The 13395-nt window shown below is 40.5% G+C and overlaps 1 protein-coding gene and 33 non-coding genes across 38 annotated transcripts in view; all 34 read right to left on the reverse strand.

Annotated features, from left to right (window-relative positions):
* The window catches only part of LOC144061332 (carbohydrate sulfotransferase 15-like), a 33022-nt gene that overhangs the window by 5641 nt on the left and 13986 nt on the right, over positions 1-13395 (reverse strand). For 2 of the 5 annotated variants that reach the window (XR_013296164.1, XM_077581683.1), the window contains exon 9: positions 12672-12809. Coding sequence is in view for 4 of the 5 variants with exons in the window: in XM_077581683.1 (XP_077437809.1) it covers positions 12672-12809 (138 nt within the window). In the remaining variant the exon portion in view is untranslated. Of the gene's footprint in view, positions 1-10679; positions 10790-11918; positions 12810-13395 lie in introns of those variants that run through there. The other 3 variants (XM_077581680.1, XM_077581682.1, XM_077581684.1) reach the window with 3 other exon arrangements.
* trnak-cuu (transfer RNA lysine (anticodon CUU)) lies at positions 6-78 on the reverse strand. Its single transcript has one exon. It is a non-coding gene; the product is annotated as a tRNA-Lys (tRNA).
* On the reverse strand, positions 154-226 carry trnak-cuu (transfer RNA lysine (anticodon CUU)). Its single transcript has one exon. It is a non-coding gene; the product is annotated as a tRNA-Lys (tRNA).
* trnak-cuu (transfer RNA lysine (anticodon CUU)) lies at positions 302-374 on the reverse strand. Its single transcript has one exon. It is a non-coding gene; the product is annotated as a tRNA-Lys (tRNA).
* Positions 454-526, reverse strand: trnak-cuu (transfer RNA lysine (anticodon CUU)). Its single transcript has one exon. It is a non-coding gene; the product is annotated as a tRNA-Lys (tRNA).
* Positions 606-678, reverse strand: trnak-cuu (transfer RNA lysine (anticodon CUU)). Its single transcript has one exon. It is a non-coding gene; the product is annotated as a tRNA-Lys (tRNA).
* Positions 758-830, reverse strand: trnak-cuu (transfer RNA lysine (anticodon CUU)). Its single transcript has one exon. It is a non-coding gene; the product is annotated as a tRNA-Lys (tRNA).
* Positions 906-978, reverse strand: trnak-cuu (transfer RNA lysine (anticodon CUU)). The gene has a single exon. It is a non-coding gene; the product is annotated as a tRNA-Lys (tRNA).
* trnak-cuu (transfer RNA lysine (anticodon CUU)) lies at positions 1054-1126 on the reverse strand. The gene has a single exon. It is a non-coding gene; the product is annotated as a tRNA-Lys (tRNA).
* trnak-cuu (transfer RNA lysine (anticodon CUU)) lies at positions 1202-1274 on the reverse strand. Its single transcript has one exon. It is a non-coding gene; the product is annotated as a tRNA-Lys (tRNA).
* trnak-cuu (transfer RNA lysine (anticodon CUU)) lies at positions 1354-1426 on the reverse strand. Its single transcript has one exon. It is a non-coding gene; the product is annotated as a tRNA-Lys (tRNA).
* On the reverse strand, positions 1506-1578 carry trnak-cuu (transfer RNA lysine (anticodon CUU)). Its single transcript has one exon. It is a non-coding gene; the product is annotated as a tRNA-Lys (tRNA).
* Positions 1654-1726, reverse strand: trnak-cuu (transfer RNA lysine (anticodon CUU)). Its single transcript has one exon. It is a non-coding gene; the product is annotated as a tRNA-Lys (tRNA).
* trnak-cuu (transfer RNA lysine (anticodon CUU)) lies at positions 1802-1874 on the reverse strand. The gene has a single exon. It is a non-coding gene; the product is annotated as a tRNA-Lys (tRNA).
* trnak-cuu (transfer RNA lysine (anticodon CUU)) lies at positions 1950-2022 on the reverse strand. Its single transcript has one exon. It is a non-coding gene; the product is annotated as a tRNA-Lys (tRNA).
* trnak-cuu (transfer RNA lysine (anticodon CUU)) lies at positions 2254-2326 on the reverse strand. The gene has a single exon. It is a non-coding gene; the product is annotated as a tRNA-Lys (tRNA).
* trnak-cuu (transfer RNA lysine (anticodon CUU)) lies at positions 2406-2478 on the reverse strand. Its single transcript has one exon. It is a non-coding gene; the product is annotated as a tRNA-Lys (tRNA).
* trnak-cuu (transfer RNA lysine (anticodon CUU)) lies at positions 2558-2630 on the reverse strand. The gene has a single exon. It is a non-coding gene; the product is annotated as a tRNA-Lys (tRNA).
* Positions 2706-2778, reverse strand: trnak-cuu (transfer RNA lysine (anticodon CUU)). Its single transcript has one exon. It is a non-coding gene; the product is annotated as a tRNA-Lys (tRNA).
* On the reverse strand, positions 2858-2930 carry trnak-cuu (transfer RNA lysine (anticodon CUU)). The gene has a single exon. It is a non-coding gene; the product is annotated as a tRNA-Lys (tRNA).
* On the reverse strand, positions 3006-3078 carry trnak-cuu (transfer RNA lysine (anticodon CUU)). Its single transcript has one exon. It is a non-coding gene; the product is annotated as a tRNA-Lys (tRNA).
* trnak-cuu (transfer RNA lysine (anticodon CUU)) lies at positions 3158-3230 on the reverse strand. The gene has a single exon. It is a non-coding gene; the product is annotated as a tRNA-Lys (tRNA).
* trnak-cuu (transfer RNA lysine (anticodon CUU)) lies at positions 3310-3382 on the reverse strand. Its single transcript has one exon. It is a non-coding gene; the product is annotated as a tRNA-Lys (tRNA).
* Positions 3462-3534, reverse strand: trnak-cuu (transfer RNA lysine (anticodon CUU)). Its single transcript has one exon. It is a non-coding gene; the product is annotated as a tRNA-Lys (tRNA).
* trnak-cuu (transfer RNA lysine (anticodon CUU)) lies at positions 3614-3686 on the reverse strand. The gene has a single exon. It is a non-coding gene; the product is annotated as a tRNA-Lys (tRNA).
* On the reverse strand, positions 3766-3838 carry trnak-cuu (transfer RNA lysine (anticodon CUU)). The gene has a single exon. It is a non-coding gene; the product is annotated as a tRNA-Lys (tRNA).
* On the reverse strand, positions 3918-3990 carry trnak-cuu (transfer RNA lysine (anticodon CUU)). Its single transcript has one exon. It is a non-coding gene; the product is annotated as a tRNA-Lys (tRNA).
* Positions 4070-4142, reverse strand: trnak-cuu (transfer RNA lysine (anticodon CUU)). Its single transcript has one exon. It is a non-coding gene; the product is annotated as a tRNA-Lys (tRNA).
* trnak-cuu (transfer RNA lysine (anticodon CUU)) lies at positions 4222-4294 on the reverse strand. The gene has a single exon. It is a non-coding gene; the product is annotated as a tRNA-Lys (tRNA).
* trnak-cuu (transfer RNA lysine (anticodon CUU)) lies at positions 4374-4446 on the reverse strand. The gene has a single exon. It is a non-coding gene; the product is annotated as a tRNA-Lys (tRNA).
* trnak-cuu (transfer RNA lysine (anticodon CUU)) lies at positions 4526-4598 on the reverse strand. The gene has a single exon. It is a non-coding gene; the product is annotated as a tRNA-Lys (tRNA).
* On the reverse strand, positions 4678-4750 carry trnak-cuu (transfer RNA lysine (anticodon CUU)). Its single transcript has one exon. It is a non-coding gene; the product is annotated as a tRNA-Lys (tRNA).
* Positions 4826-4898, reverse strand: trnak-cuu (transfer RNA lysine (anticodon CUU)). The gene has a single exon. It is a non-coding gene; the product is annotated as a tRNA-Lys (tRNA).
* Positions 4978-5050, reverse strand: trnak-cuu (transfer RNA lysine (anticodon CUU)). The gene has a single exon. It is a non-coding gene; the product is annotated as a tRNA-Lys (tRNA).

The raw sequence follows: 13395 nt of genomic DNA on the forward strand, positions 1-13395 counted from the left end.
AGGATCGCCCAATGTGGGGCTCGAACCCACGACCCTGAGATTAAGAGTCTCATGCTCTACCGACTGAGCTAACCGGGCTTTTACTTGTTTATTACTATGTTTTTAAATTTGGTATGGAGTCTTGTATACGCCTAAGATTTCAGACAAAAGTATCGCCCAATGTGGTGCTCGAACCCACGACCCTGAGATTAAGAGTCTCATGCTCTACCGACTGAGCTAACCGGGCTTTTACTTGTCTATTACTATGTTTTTAAATTTGGTATGGAGTCTTGTATACGCCTAAGATTTCAGACGGAAGTATCGCCCAATGTGGGGCTCGAACCCACGACCCTGAGATTAAGAGTCTCATGCTCTACCGACTGAGCTAACCGGGCTTTTAATTTTTGAGTACTATGTTTTTAAATCTGGTATGGAGCCTCGTATACGTTTAAGATTTTAGACAAAACAAACTATCGCCCAATGTGGGGCTCGAACCCACGACCCTGAGATTAAGAGTCTCATGCTCTACCGACTGAGCTAACCGGGCTTTTACTTGTTGATTCCTATGTTTTTAAATTTGGTATGGAGTCTCGTATACGCCTTAGATTTCAGACAAAACTGAATATCGCCCAATGTGGGGCTCGAACCCACGACCCTGAAATTAAGAGTCTCTTGCTCTACCGACTGAGCTAACCGGGCTTTTACTTGTTGATTACTATGTTTTTAAATTTGGTATGGAGTCTCGTATACGTTTAAGATTTTAGACAAAACTAACTATCGCCCAATGTGGGGCTCGAACCCACGACCATGAGATTAAGAGTCTCATGCTCTACCGACTGAGCTAACCGGGCTTTTAATTTTTGAGTACTATGTTTTTAAATCTGGTATGGAGCCTCGTATACGTCTAAGATTTCAGACAAAAGGATCGCCCAATGTGGGGCTCGAACCCACGACCCTGAGATTAAGAGTCTCATGCTCTACCGACTGAGCTAACCGGGATTTTACTTGTTTATTACTATGTTTTTAAATTTGGTATGGAGTCTTGTATACGCCTAAGATTTCAGACAAAAGTATCGCCCAATGTGGGGCTCGAACCCACGACCCTGAGATTAAGAGTCTCATGCTCTACCGACTGAGCTAACCGGGCTTTTACTTGTTGATTACTATGTTTTTAAATTTGGTATGGAGTCTTGTATACGCCTAAGATTTCAGACAAAAGTATCGCCCAATGTGGGGCTCGAACCCACGACCCTGAGATTAAGAGTCTCATGCTCTACCGACTGAGCTAACCGGGCTTTTACTTGTTGATTCCTATGTTTTTAAATTTGGTATGGAGTCTCGTATACGCCTTAGATTTCAGACAAAACTGAATATCGCCCAATGTGGGGCTCGAACCCACGACCCTGAAATTAAGAGTCTCTTGCTCTACCGACTGAGCTAACCGGGCTTTTACTTGTTGATTACTATGTTTTTAAATTTGGTATGGAGTCTCGTATACGTTTAAGATTTTAGACAAAACTAACTATCGCCCAATGTGGGGCTCGAACCCACAACCCTGAGATTAAGAGTCTCATGCTCTACCGACTGAGCTAACCGGGCTTTTAATTTTTGATTACTATGTTTTTAAATCTGGTATGGAGCCTCGTATACGTCTAAGATTTCAGACAAAAGGATCGCCCAATGTGGGGCTCGAACCCACGACCCTGAGATTAAGAGTCTCATGCTCTACCGACTGAGCTAACCGGGCTTTTACTTGTTTATTACTATGTTTTTAAATTTGGTATGGAGTCTTGTATACGCCTAAGATTTCAGACAAAAGTATCGCCCAATGTGGGGCTCGAACCCACGACCCTGAGATTAAGAGTCTCATGCTCTACCGACTGAGCTAACCGGGCTTTTAATTGTTGATTACTATGTTTTTAAATTTGGTATGGAGTCTTGTATACGCCTAAGATTTCAGACAAAAGTATCGCCCAATGTGGGGCTCGAACCCACGACCCTGAGATTAAGAGTCTCATGCTCTACCGACTGAGCTAACCGGGCTTTTGCTTGTTGATTACTATGTTTTTTAATTTGGTATGGAGTCTCGTATACGTTTAAGATTTTAGACAAAACCAACTATCACCCAATGTGGGGCTCGAACCCATGACCCTGAGATTTAGAGTCTCATGCTCTACCAAGTGAGCTAACCGTGCTTTTTCTTATTGATTCCTATGTTTTTAAATTTGGTATGGAGTCTCGTATACGCCTAAGATTTAAGAAAAAACTGAATATCGCCCAATGTGGGGCTCGAACCCACAACCCTGAGAATAAGAGTCTCATGCTCTACCGACTGAGCTGACCGGGCTTTTACTTGTTGAGTCCTATGTTTTTAAATTTGGTATGGAGTCTCGTATACGCCTAAGATTTCAGACAAAACTGAATATCACCCAATGTGGGGCTCGAACCCACGACCCTGAGATTAAGAGTCTCATGCTCTACCGACTGAGCTAATTGTGCTTTTACTTGTTGATTACTATGTTTTTAAATTTGGTATGGAGTCTTGTATACGCCTAAGATTTCAGACAAAACTGAATATCGCCCAATGTGGGGCTCAAACCCATGACCCTGAGATTAAGAGTCTCATGCTCTACCGACTGAGCTAACCGTGCTTTTACTTGTTGATTACTATGTTTTTAAATTTGGTATGGAGTCTTGTATACGCCTAAGATTTCAGACAATAGTATCGCCCAATGAGGGGCTCGAACCCACAACCCTAAGAATAAGAGTCTCATGCTCTACCAACTGAGCTAACCGGGATTTTACTTGTTGATTACTATGTTTTTAAATTTGGTATGTAGTCTCGTATACGTTTAAGATTTTAGACAAAACTAACTATCGCCCAATGTGGGGCTCGAACCCACGACCCTGAGATTAAGAGTCTCATGCTCTACCGACTGAGCTAACCGGGCTTTTACTTGTTTATTACTATGTTTTCAAATTTGGTATGGAGTCTTGTATACGCCTAAGATTTCAGACAAAAGCATCGCCCAATGTGGGGCTTGAACCCACGACCCTGAGATTAAGAGCCTCATGCTCTACCGACTGAGCTAACCAGGCTTTTACTTGTTGATTCCTATGTTCTTAAATTTGGTATGGAGTCTCGTATACGCCTAAGATTGCAGACAAAGCTGAATATCGCCCAATGTGGGGCTCGAACCCACGACTCTGAGAATAAGAGTCTCATGCTCTACCGACTGAGCTAATCGGGCTTTTATTTGTTGGTTACTATGATTTTAAATTTGGTATGGAGCCTCGTATACGTTTAAGATTTTAGACAAAAACAGCTATCGCCCAATGTGGGGCTCGAACCCACGACCCTGAGATTAAGAGTCTCATGCTCTACCGACTGAGCTAACCGGGCTTTTACTTGTTGATTACTATGTTTTTAAATTTGGTATGGAGTCTCGTATACGTTTAAGATTTTAGACAAAACTATCTATCGCCCAATGTGGGGCTCGAACCCACGACCCTGAGATTAAGAGTCTCATGCTCTACCGACTGAGCTAACCAGGCTTTTACATGTTGATTACTATGATTTTAAATTTGGTATGGAGTCTCGTATACGCCTAAGATCTCAGACAAAGTTGAATATCGCCCAATGTGGGGCTCGAACCCACGACCCTGAGATTAAGAGTCTCATGCTCTACCGACTGAGCTAACCGGGCTTTTACTTGTTGATTACTATGTTTTTAAATTTGGTATGGAGTCTCGTATACGTTTAAGATTTTAGACAAAACTATCTATCGCCCAATGTGGGGCTCGAACCCACGACCCTGAGATTAAGAGTCTCATGCTCTACCGACTGAGCTAACCAGGCTTTTACATGTTGATTACTATGATTTTAAATTTGGTATGGAGTCTCGTATACGCCTAAGATCTCAGACAAAGTTGAATATCGCCCAATGTGGGGCTCGAACCCACGACCCTGAGATTAAGAGTCTCATGCTCTACCGACTGAGCTAACCGGGCTCTTACTTGTTGATTACTATGTTTTTAAATTTGGTATGGAGTCTCGTATACGCCTAAGATTTCAGACAAAACTGAATATCACCCAATGTGGGGCTCGAACCCACGACCCTGAGATTAAGAGTCTCATGCTCTACCGACTGAGCTAACCGGGCTTCTACTTGTTGATTACTATGTTTTTAAATTTGGTTTGGAGTCTCGTATACGCCTAAGATTTCAGACAAAACTGAATAACGCCCAATGTGGGGCTCGAACCCACGACCCTGAGATTAAGAGTCTCATGCTCTACCGACTGAGCTAACCAGGCTTTTACTTGTTGATTACTCTGTTTTTAAATTTGGTATGGAGTCTCGTATACGCCTAAGATTTCAGACAAAACTGAGTATCGCCCAATGTGGGGCTCGAGCCCACGACCCTGAAATTAAGAGTCTCATGCTCTACCGACTGAGCTAACCGGGCTTTTACCTTTTGATTACTATGATTTTAAATTTGGTATGGAGTCTCGTAAACGTTTAAGATTTTAGACAAAATTAACTATCGCCAAATGTGGGGCTCAAACCCACGACCCTGAGATTAAGAGTCTCATGCTCTACCGACTGAGCTAACCGGGCTTTTAATTTTTGAGTACTATGTTTTTAAATCTGGTATGGAGCCTCGTATACGCCTAAGATTTCAGACAAAACTGAATAACGCCCAATGTGGGGCTCGAACCCACGACCCTGAGATTAAGAGTCTCATGCTCTACCGACTGAGCTAACCAGGCTTTTACTTGTTGATTTCTCTGTTTTTAAATTTGGTATGGAGTCTTGTATACGCCTAAGATTTCAGACAAAAGCAACGCCCAATGTGGGGCTCGAACCCACGACCCTGAGATTAAGAGTCTCATGCTCTACCGACTGAGCTAACCGGGCTTTTACCTTTTGATTACTATGATTTTAAATTTGGTATGGAGTCTCGTATACGTTTAAGATTTTAGATAAAACTAACTATCGCCCAATGGGGGGCTCGAACCCACGACCCTGAGATTAAGAGTCTCATGCTCTACCGACTGAGCTAACCAGGCTTTTTCTCCAGAAAAAAGGATTAGACTCGCTATGTAATAATAAAGGATAATGTAAACCGTGATACCCATTGGGACTGTATAGCGCCTTGTACGCATGACAGTGAATGACGCACGTTGATTTATTATGATGGAGCTGTCAGGCAAGAGTTGTAAAGTGCCTTTCAGACAATGAACTCGCATTTAATCAAAAAACCTTTGGTTACCTTTAGCTATTTGCGGGATCATGTCATGCAGGTGTGAGCATGTTGTGAGTAATTCGTATGTGAAGTTAAATCAGGCCAAAACCGGGTAAGATGTGTAGCAAAGATCCGTTCTACCTCGCCGTGACTCATGAGGGATTTGAGACGAATCAGGATGTTGACTGTAAAGCATTTGAGTGGCATCCATTTATTCATTTTTGATCAAACTGTGGATGATGTTTGCCAACTGTGAGTTAATGTGTCAATAAAGTATGTGCAATGCAAATTAAATGTGTGTTAATTGCAAGGATGTAACAGTAACTGCAATATCGTAATGTCGCCATATTGAAATTGCCACAATATTGTCGTCATGTCGCAATATTAAAAGCAACACATCTGTTAAAAAGTTGAGGTTGTATTCCATTTTGTAGTTCTAGCACCCCCTGGTGGTTAATTCATTAGCGCAGTTTAATTTTAATTAGGAACGTTTTGGCCCCTGCTCTGATTATCTCTCATATAAATCAGTCATACCAACAAATATATTCAAATTTGGTAATATCATGAGTAATTTTTATGGTCTCTCTATAGTGTAAATTATTATCAGTCAATAAATGGGGAGGCTATTGTACAGAGGTGACAAATTCAGGTCCAGAATGTAAAAACCCTACTACAGTTTGGCTTTAGCCCCAGATGCTAGCTAGCGAGCTCCCTAGCTAGCTCCCCAGGTGCTTGTTTACCTGCTAGTTAGCTAGCACAAGAGGCTAAAGCCAAACTATGCCAGGGTTTTTACTTTCTGGGCCTGGATTTGCCACTTCTGCTATCATATAAAAAGAGTTTTGAGGAAATGAAAAGAAGACTCCCTTGCACTACTAACATGTACTTGAATCAAGTTTAAGCTCAAGTTTTTTCATCACAACAAAAACTGACCAAAGAAAGAGCCCAAAATCAAATTTAAACGTGAAAATATTCAAGCAGAGCATAGCCTAATGCTAACATATAATGCAAAATGCGGAAATAGCATAGATGTTATGTTAGCTATAAACCTTCAGACAAATGCTGCACGTACAAACAGAGCATACCACAATACTCACAGGGGACCTTCTCTACCTTTACTACTTCTTCTATATGCTACCTTTTGTATTTCCTCGATGGAATGATACGGAAAATGTCCACATATACTTTTGTCCATATCAGAAATGTTCACTATATCAAACTGCGCAAATAACACCTCGAGTCTCCCACACTGATTTTGAAAGAAAGGGACTAATGAATAGTGGTTTCAAATTCCACCCACTGCCTCTGCAACTGCTGCTGATGTGGCAGCGAGACAAAGACTTTTAATAAGGCGGCAGTGTTGAGTTAAAAGCGTTCTTGATTGCAGCGTGTGAAAAGAAGAGAGAGAGAGAAAAACAATAGAGAGACTCGACACCTTCCCGCTCATCATCATCCTCTATGAACTTCTACTTGTCTTGACGATGAAGTCATGCTGATGTTTCAATGCATATTTTTGGCATCACGGTGGAACAGTGGTTAGCATGTGTGCCTCACAGTTCCGATGTTTGGGTTTGAATTTCAAACTACGGCTCCTTTCTGTCAACTTTCGGTTCTGTGGGGTTGTTGTCTGAGTAGTCAGTGTTTTGTTTTGTGTTCCTTGTCTTTCCCCTCGTCTCGTTATGTGTAAACCACGTCCGTCTGTGTGTCTTCCCTTCCCCAGTGTGTTGACCAATAAGTGCCCTCAGCCGCTTGTGTCTTCCCCAGGTGTGTCTTGTCAAGCAATTAGCAGAGGTGTATTTAGTTTGTGGGGTTCGTTTAGTCATTGTGGGAGCATTCTCTACGTTATGTGTGGGAGTCGTCCTCGTCACAGCCAAGTCGTCCTCGTCACAGCCAAGTAGCCATTAGTCATTAGTAGTCATCTTTGTCACAGCCAAGTAGCCATTGCCACAGTCAAGTCGTCTTCGTCACAGACATGTCGTCTTCGTCACAGCCACGTCGTCTTTGACACATCTAAGTCGGCTTCGTCACAGCCAAGTCGTCCTCATCACAGCCAAGTCGTCCTCGTCACAGCCAAGTCGTCTTCGACACATCTAAGTCGTCCTCGTCTCAGCCAAGTCGTCCTCGTCTCAGCCAAGTCGTCTTCGTCACAGACATGTCGTCTGACACATCTAAGTCGGCTTCGTCACAGCCAAGTCGTCCTCATCACAGCCAAGTCGTCCTCGTCACAGCCAAGTCGTCTTCGACACATCCAAGTCGTCCTCGTCTCAGCCAAGTCGTCCTCGTCTCAGCCAAGTCGTCTTCGTCACAGCCAAGTCGTCTTTGTCACAGCCACGTCGTCTTCATCACAGCCACGTCGTCTTCATCACAGCAGTCAAGACTGCCGACCCCTGGTTGATTGACTGCGATTGACCGTCCACCAGTCCAGAGTGTCTACCAAAAGTCCACCGAGACCAACTCCAGCTCACCTGTGACCCCAATGTGGAAACAGAATAGAAAATAGATGGCTGTGCACTTAATACGTCCCACATAACTGCGCCGCATCATTTCCGATAACGGAACTCCGGCGTGTCTTGCAAATCGTGGGAATGTCGGAGTCAAATGTCACAGTATTCCCAACGGGCCCCCCCTCCTCCTCCTCCTCCTCCCGCCAGACTGGCATCACAGCTCATAAAAACAAGAATCAGAACAGATTGTCTATTTCTGTACAGGAATGCTCTGCTTGTTTTCGCTTCTGGCACTTGAATTTTTTTTTGGAGGTCCCTGCAGGCAATCATGTGCACTCAGATGAAAAGCGGCTCTCCAAAATGTTTCATTTTCAAAGGTATCAGATTAGAATAACTTCATTATCTTTAGCTTCATGCCTCATTAGATTAGGTCTTGCAGCCACCAATAGAGGAGGCTTTAAATTTAGTTGCACTGAAGTATAAAAAAAAATACATACAGTTATGCCTTGACTTAAGAGGTTAACTCGTTCTTTGACCAACTTCAATTAACTTGTATGTCAAATCAATTTGCCCTTAATAGTGAATAGAAATGCCATTGATTCATTCTATTCCAAACCCCCCTCCCCAAAACCACGTTTTAGTTAGAATATATATATATATATATATATATATATATATATATATATATATATATATATATATATATATATATATATATATATAATACAGTGGTGCCTTAAATTCAGTTTCAATAACCACAATATTATTATATTTCATTCAGAAGGGTTCAAAATACTGTACATTTTCTTGCAAGTGTATAATGTAGCCTCAAAAAAATGTCAGTCCTGTCATGTAATTAACACGCTGGTCATGCTGGCTCACCAGCCCTGCCTGAATTCACAAAGATGCCCCCACCCTCATTAATCGAACAGCGCACGCAGACCTCCCACTCACTCTGACATCAAATCAAAGGATGTGCCCCCCCCCCCCCCTCTCCCCCCTCATTTGGCCTGGTGCAAATTGTCCATAACACAGCCTGTCTTCTCGCCACAAATCAAAATCAAAATCCGTGTGACATGCAATCCGACTTTATGTCCACCTTTTCCATTACGGTTCTGTCAAAAGCTATGTGAGATAAAGAGGTGTCAAGAATGGGGGAAAAACAGCCTGACATGAGACAGCTATCAGACAAATAATTGAGACCAGAGAGGGTCACATCTTAACTGACAGAGAAAAGAGACTCTTCTTATATCAAAGTGCGGCAAAGCTTATCCTCTGAGTTCCATACTGTATTGAATTTAGGTGAATCTATGTAGGGATAAGGCTGATACTGGCTTTATTTTAAGGTATCGCGTATTACTACTACTACAGGCACAAAAAAAAATCTGAGGTTTTTAGTCCTCCTCAGCAGTAGTTGGCGCTATATTGCAGCAATTTGAAACATAAGACAATCATCATCACTGGTATGGACGATCAAAACTGTCAAAATTGTAAATAAATAAATGACTAAAAGTGAAAATAAAAATGGATATTAAAAATATATATAATTCGAAAATTAAATCAAAAAAATTCATCCTAATCAGCATCAGATATCCTTGACAGATGGGCAACACAAAATTGCACAGCCTTGTTTCTGTTTCTGCCAGCGGATGTAGGTGGAGCATACATGACCTTTAAAGTTTGATCATTTTACAGATTCCCCACCAAAAGACAGATTAAGGTTTAAGCTAAAAAGGTAATGTTGTGTACTGTAGAAAAGGCAGGACAGAAAGTGACAGTATCACCGTTTCATTCAGTCAGTAACAGCGAGCACACGGACAATACAACAATACGACGTGAGGCGATTACCATCGCGGAGGGGATTGGGAATCTATGGCCACAAAAACGAGCCACTGGGATATTGTTTCAGTCGGCCAAGAGCTCTCAGCTTAGCGAAAATCCATCAGGACGTTTGATTAGAAGACACCTCGGCGGCGAACGAGGAGGTTAAACCAACAATGGAGCGAGCAAGCTGCTTTCAAAAGGAAGAATTGCTAATCACCAGGTGGGCTGTCTCAAGCCATTCAATGCACGGCGTATAGAAGACATCAATAAGTACTTAAAATAAGTGAGAATGAGGTGAGAATTCGAAAATGGTAAAGCAGGGTTGTCAAAAATACAGCCCGTGGGCCAGAACTGGCCCGTCTAGGGTTTCATTCGGGCCCATGAGGACAGAGCACAAAGTGTAGTTTTTCACCAAACTTAAGTTGTTAATTAACTTGTTTCTTGCTACTTTATTTTTATGCTATTTTTCTTCCTTCAACTGTTTCTAGATGAATTCAAACCATTCCAACTTTAGCGTGTTTAGCTCATTCCGGGTGATTGTATATCATTCCATGTAATTTAATATCATTCTAAATAATTCCACAGGTTTTCATTCAGCCTCACAGCCTTCACACGCATTTTTTACAGAAATTGCATTCTCTGGTTTTTCACTAAAATGAAGCATCGTTGCTCATTTTGTCCACCCCTCCCTCCGCACACTGACAACCACTTAAATGACATTCTGAAATTTGGCTGTTACTCAGGATTTGATGCAAATATTGTGCGCTCATTTTTGTTGAGAAAAATTCCAATTATTATTATTATTTATTTATTATTTATTTATTATTTATTTATTATTTATTTATTATTTATATAATTATTATTATTCCAATTATTCTGCAATTAAATAAAAAATAAATGGGAATAGTTTCAGATTGTACGTTTAATTATTTGTACCTAAAAAAAAGAAGAAAAGAAATATTTTGACGTGTTGTTATTTACAGCTTATTCAGCTACTGACAAACTGGTCAGAGCAGCTTGAACTTTATATAGGGTTAATCAGTGGCACATTAATTTGTGCTGACTCCCATTTAACGTGTGATTCGATAATTCAGAAAACGGTTATAAGAGGGTGTGTACACTTACGCAATCACATGCTCTCCCTTGTTTATAATTTTCCCTCTCAAAAAGATTTAATGATTTCAGCTGAGTGGTGTATAAGTTTTAAAATCTTGTCACAAAAACCTGGCATTTGAGGTGAGGTGTGTAGACTTTTTCTATCCATTCTCTGCGAGTGATGTTTTTGAGTGAGACCAGGCCTGGAAATAGAAACACGGAATAATGACGCCGGTTCACACAGGCGGAAGAAAAACAACATCATCGTCATCACCTGCTGTGAAGCAGCCAGCCTCTTTCCATTGGTCCACTGCTCACATTTCACACTCATTAGAACACAGATAATACACGTGTGTGTGTGTGCGTGTGTGTAACAGATCATTTCAGCCCTTGTACTGCCACCCACTTTCATCTGTCGGCCAATCAGGTGCCCGCAAGCATAAAAACATAACAACAAACATCGCTTTAAAGTTTAAGCGCAAATAACAAATTATATGCGAATGCTTGCCCTGGAATCATCAATGTTTGTGGAGCACAAATGTTTAGTCACCCCTTCGAAATCTGCCAAGCAACAAATTGCCAGGGTATCCCTGGTCCTCAAAGGTTTGTAATTGCCCGTAGATGCCACAAGATGGTGACAAAGTGCTACTTTTCCAGAAGTCATGGTTATGGCCTGCCTAAATTTGAGGTCACCAGCTGGTGCCCAGGTGCCCGGGCCTGTTTTAAAAATAGCTCACTCGTGATGAGACATTGTGATTTTCTAGTAATGTGAGAAAGATCAAAGTTAAAATAAAATAAAATAAATAAACTAGACTAAGTGGGAATGCTGAAAGCTGAATGCTAATAGCTAAATGCTAAGTTGAATGCTTATGAAGGAAATTGAAAGATAAATTATGTGAAAATGACAAAGTATTAATTGTAGCTGAGCGATAAATGAATAAAAATAATACCTGTACTGCAATCTGTCAAAGGTAAAAAAAAAAGTGTGCAGAATAAAAACCACAATAACATTCTATTATTGCATTGCAGCATTTCCACAATAATGACAATAAAATATAATTAACTAATTCGCTGCCATTGACGACTATAGAAGTCAAAAATCCATTTGAACTTTCTATTTAACATTTTTTTCCACTTTTGTTAACAATAGTATGAAAACCTAGAAAAAATGTTTTTGTTGTACATTTAGAACAGATATAAAATTTGCAATTAATCGCAAGTTAACTATTGAAATCATGCAATTAATTACAATTAAACAAAATTAATCGCCTGATATGATTTAAAAAAAAAAATCATAAATTTTTTTGTAATAAGACGGAGACAATTTCACTATTGTGTGTGAGAGTGTTTTAGTAGCGTCTGCGACAGTAATTTACGTATTGTGTGAGAGTAGTGCATGTGTGGAATGCAATGTCCAACGTGAAGTAAGTTTGTTTATTTTCTACAAATTTAATGGAAAAATTTTCATTTCATCTAAAATGGTGAAAAACAATACAAAACAATCTTTGGCAATATGACAAGCTCCAGGAGTCACACTTGTTACTATAGCGGCGGCCGGCAGGTTATTTACTAGTAGACTCTTTGTCTTCACTAGTAAGTAACTTTGGCTACTAGCAGGATAACTGGGTATAGGTTACTAGTTAGGCAAAACTGTGCCCTTGCTGACATTTGCGCACTACTGGTACTTTTCGAGACATGCTAGATATTAAGAAGAATTTCATAATGTCTCTTCAAGTAATAATAGCGCACAGTTGTCAACTTTTTGCCTCGCTAGTAACATGTAGTTGTCCTACTAGTAAGTCAAAGTGATAGCAAAGAGCGTACCAGTACTTGGGCTGATCAAATAAATGTTCAAACAGCTTTCCACATTCAACTTTGGAGCTTCAGCACCAAACCATAGTCAAGTCGTATTGTTTTTCACCCTAATATTTGTCAAATATATCTTTTTTAAATCATGGTAAAACGCAAAAGAAATAAATAACACATTTAAAACACACACATCACCCAGAGTGTCTTTTTCAAGAGCAGAAAGTCACATGTTACTCCACAGGAAGGCCTGGTTGTGCAGCACGCTGGCCAGCTTACGGTTGAACGCTTGGTGGAATTCCCACAGGAAGTTGCGAGTAGACGGCAGCATGGGGCCCAGGCTCCTGTCGGCCGCACGTCGGGTATTGGACAACGGCCGCTTGGTCAGCGCCGCCTCCGCCTGCTTGGACAAAGGACCTGACCAGAACGTTGAACGTATTAAAGCCAGTATATCACCATATAATTTAGTAGGGCATTTTATTGATATCATAAATTGGTATTTCAATTTTCACAAAGTGCTTCTCGTAGGCTAAAATACAGAACAACAACTATTGTTTTTTTTTCTCTCTCATCCTTCCTTCATGTTTTTTTTTTTTTTAAGAAAATCGTGTTTCACCGTTCTGTCTTCTTTTGTATGTCTCTTGGACAGGTTGTAAACTAGGGATAGAGTTCAGTTCAATTCGATTCACTTCAATTCAATATTGATTAATTATGAAAAATCAATTCTTCTTAACTATCAAGTCCAAATAAAATTTTGCAGGCATTAACTGATTAAATGATTTTGTTAATTAATGAAAGTAAGACGTGTCACAATCGCTTTAGCGTTACACAAACATTGACATCAGCAAGGATGTGATGAAAGTATTTTCATAATTCTAATTCAATAATTGTGGATATAAATTAAAATGACTCTGAATTGTCTTAAAGTGCAATAAGTCAGGTTTTTCATAAGTGTAAGAAAATACTACTTACCTAAGATACCAAAAAGGCCTTTAAAAATCTT

This window comes from Vanacampus margaritifer, chromosome 12 (genome assembly GCF_051991255.1).
Source record: "Vanacampus margaritifer isolate UIUO_Vmar chromosome 12, RoL_Vmar_1.0, whole genome shotgun sequence".
NCBI lineage: Eukaryota > Metazoa > Chordata > Actinopteri > Syngnathiformes > Syngnathidae > Vanacampus > Vanacampus margaritifer.